Source organism: Tupaia chinensis, unplaced genomic scaffold (assembly GCF_000334495.1).
Source record: "Tupaia chinensis unplaced genomic scaffold, TupChi_1.0 Scaffold134721_1, whole genome shotgun sequence".
Lineage (NCBI taxonomy): Eukaryota > Metazoa > Chordata > Mammalia > Scandentia > Tupaiidae > Tupaia > Tupaia belangeri.
This window is the reverse complement of record NW_006195005.1, coordinates 1-1,023: the sequence shown is the minus strand read 5'-3', so window position 1 is coordinate 1,023 and position 1,023 is coordinate 1. Positions and strand designations below refer to the sequence as shown.

Below are 1,023 nucleotides of genomic sequence, written 5' to 3'. Positions count from 1 at the left end.
TTCCAATACTCCCTATCTTGTGACTTTGGCAGGCATCACCAATCAATCACGACACTCTTAGCTTGTAAGTCTAGACCCCCTTCTCTAGATAGTGGTTCTGGTAGCTACTACTAACGGATGAGAGTTGGTCCAACAGATGACATAATTTGTAACTCTGATTGGACATACTCCCTCAGAACATCTGGTTTCTATAGCTGTCATGGGCTCTGACACTCAGTGAGTTTCCACATGGTAGTCCCAGACCCCCTTACCTGGGAGTGCAGTAGCTGCACGCGCTCACTGGTCTCGATCAGCTCCTGCTCGGCCAGCTTCCGAGACCGCTCTGTCTGCTCCACCACGGCCCGCAGCTCCTCCAGCTCGGCCTGCAGCAGTGTGTTGCGCCGCTCCACGATGGCGATGTTCTCCTTCAGGTCGTCGTTAGCCCGGACCGCGTCATCCAGCTGGATCTGGGTGTCCTGAGGGTCCGGAGAATGGTCATGAGACAGGGAGCCCTTGGTGCCCTTTCCAAGGGTATTGGGTTGAACTGGAGCACCCACTGCGGTGGCTCAGGAGGGGCCTGGAGGAGGTCTGTGCCATGACCCAGGGGCGGGAGGGCTCTGGGGCCTCCAGATCCAGAGGTCACTCCACTTAACCAGGCCTGCAGAGGCCTGTGCCCTCTCTGGATGAGGCGGCCTCCTGCTCCGCATCTCCATGTACCTTCAGCAAGCTCTGGAGGCTCTTGACTTGCTTCTGGGCCTCGGCGGCCAGGCGGTTGGCATGACTGAGCTGGATCTCCATCTCGTTGAGGTCGCCCTCCATCTTCTTCTTCACCCGCAGGGCCTCGTTGCGGCTGCGCGTCTCCGCGTCCAGGGAGGTCTGCAGCGAGTCCACCACCCGCAGGTGGTTGCGCTTGGCCTGCTCCATCTCCTCGTCCTTCTCTGCCAGCTTGCGCTCGATCTCTGCCTTGATCTGGTTGAACTCGAGCTGGGCCCGGAGGATCTTGCCCTCCTCATGCTCCAGGGAGGCCTGGGAGGGGCCGGGGAG

The 1,023-nt window shown here is 59.7% G+C and overlaps 1 protein-coding gene across 1 annotated transcript; it reads right to left on the bottom strand.

The window, feature by feature from the left end:
• Positions 1 to 251: 251 nt before the first annotated feature.
• Positions 252 to 1,007, bottom strand: LOC102491395 (myosin-7-like; the record flags this gene model as incomplete). Its single annotated transcript, XM_006160930.2, has 2 exons — positions 697 to 1,007; positions 252 to 455 (listed from the first exon to the last, which is right to left on the bottom strand). Coding segments are annotated over exons 1-2 (411 nt in total), but the record flags the coding sequence as incomplete, so codon positions are not given.
• Between the last annotated feature and the right edge of the window lie 16 nt (positions 1,008 to 1,023).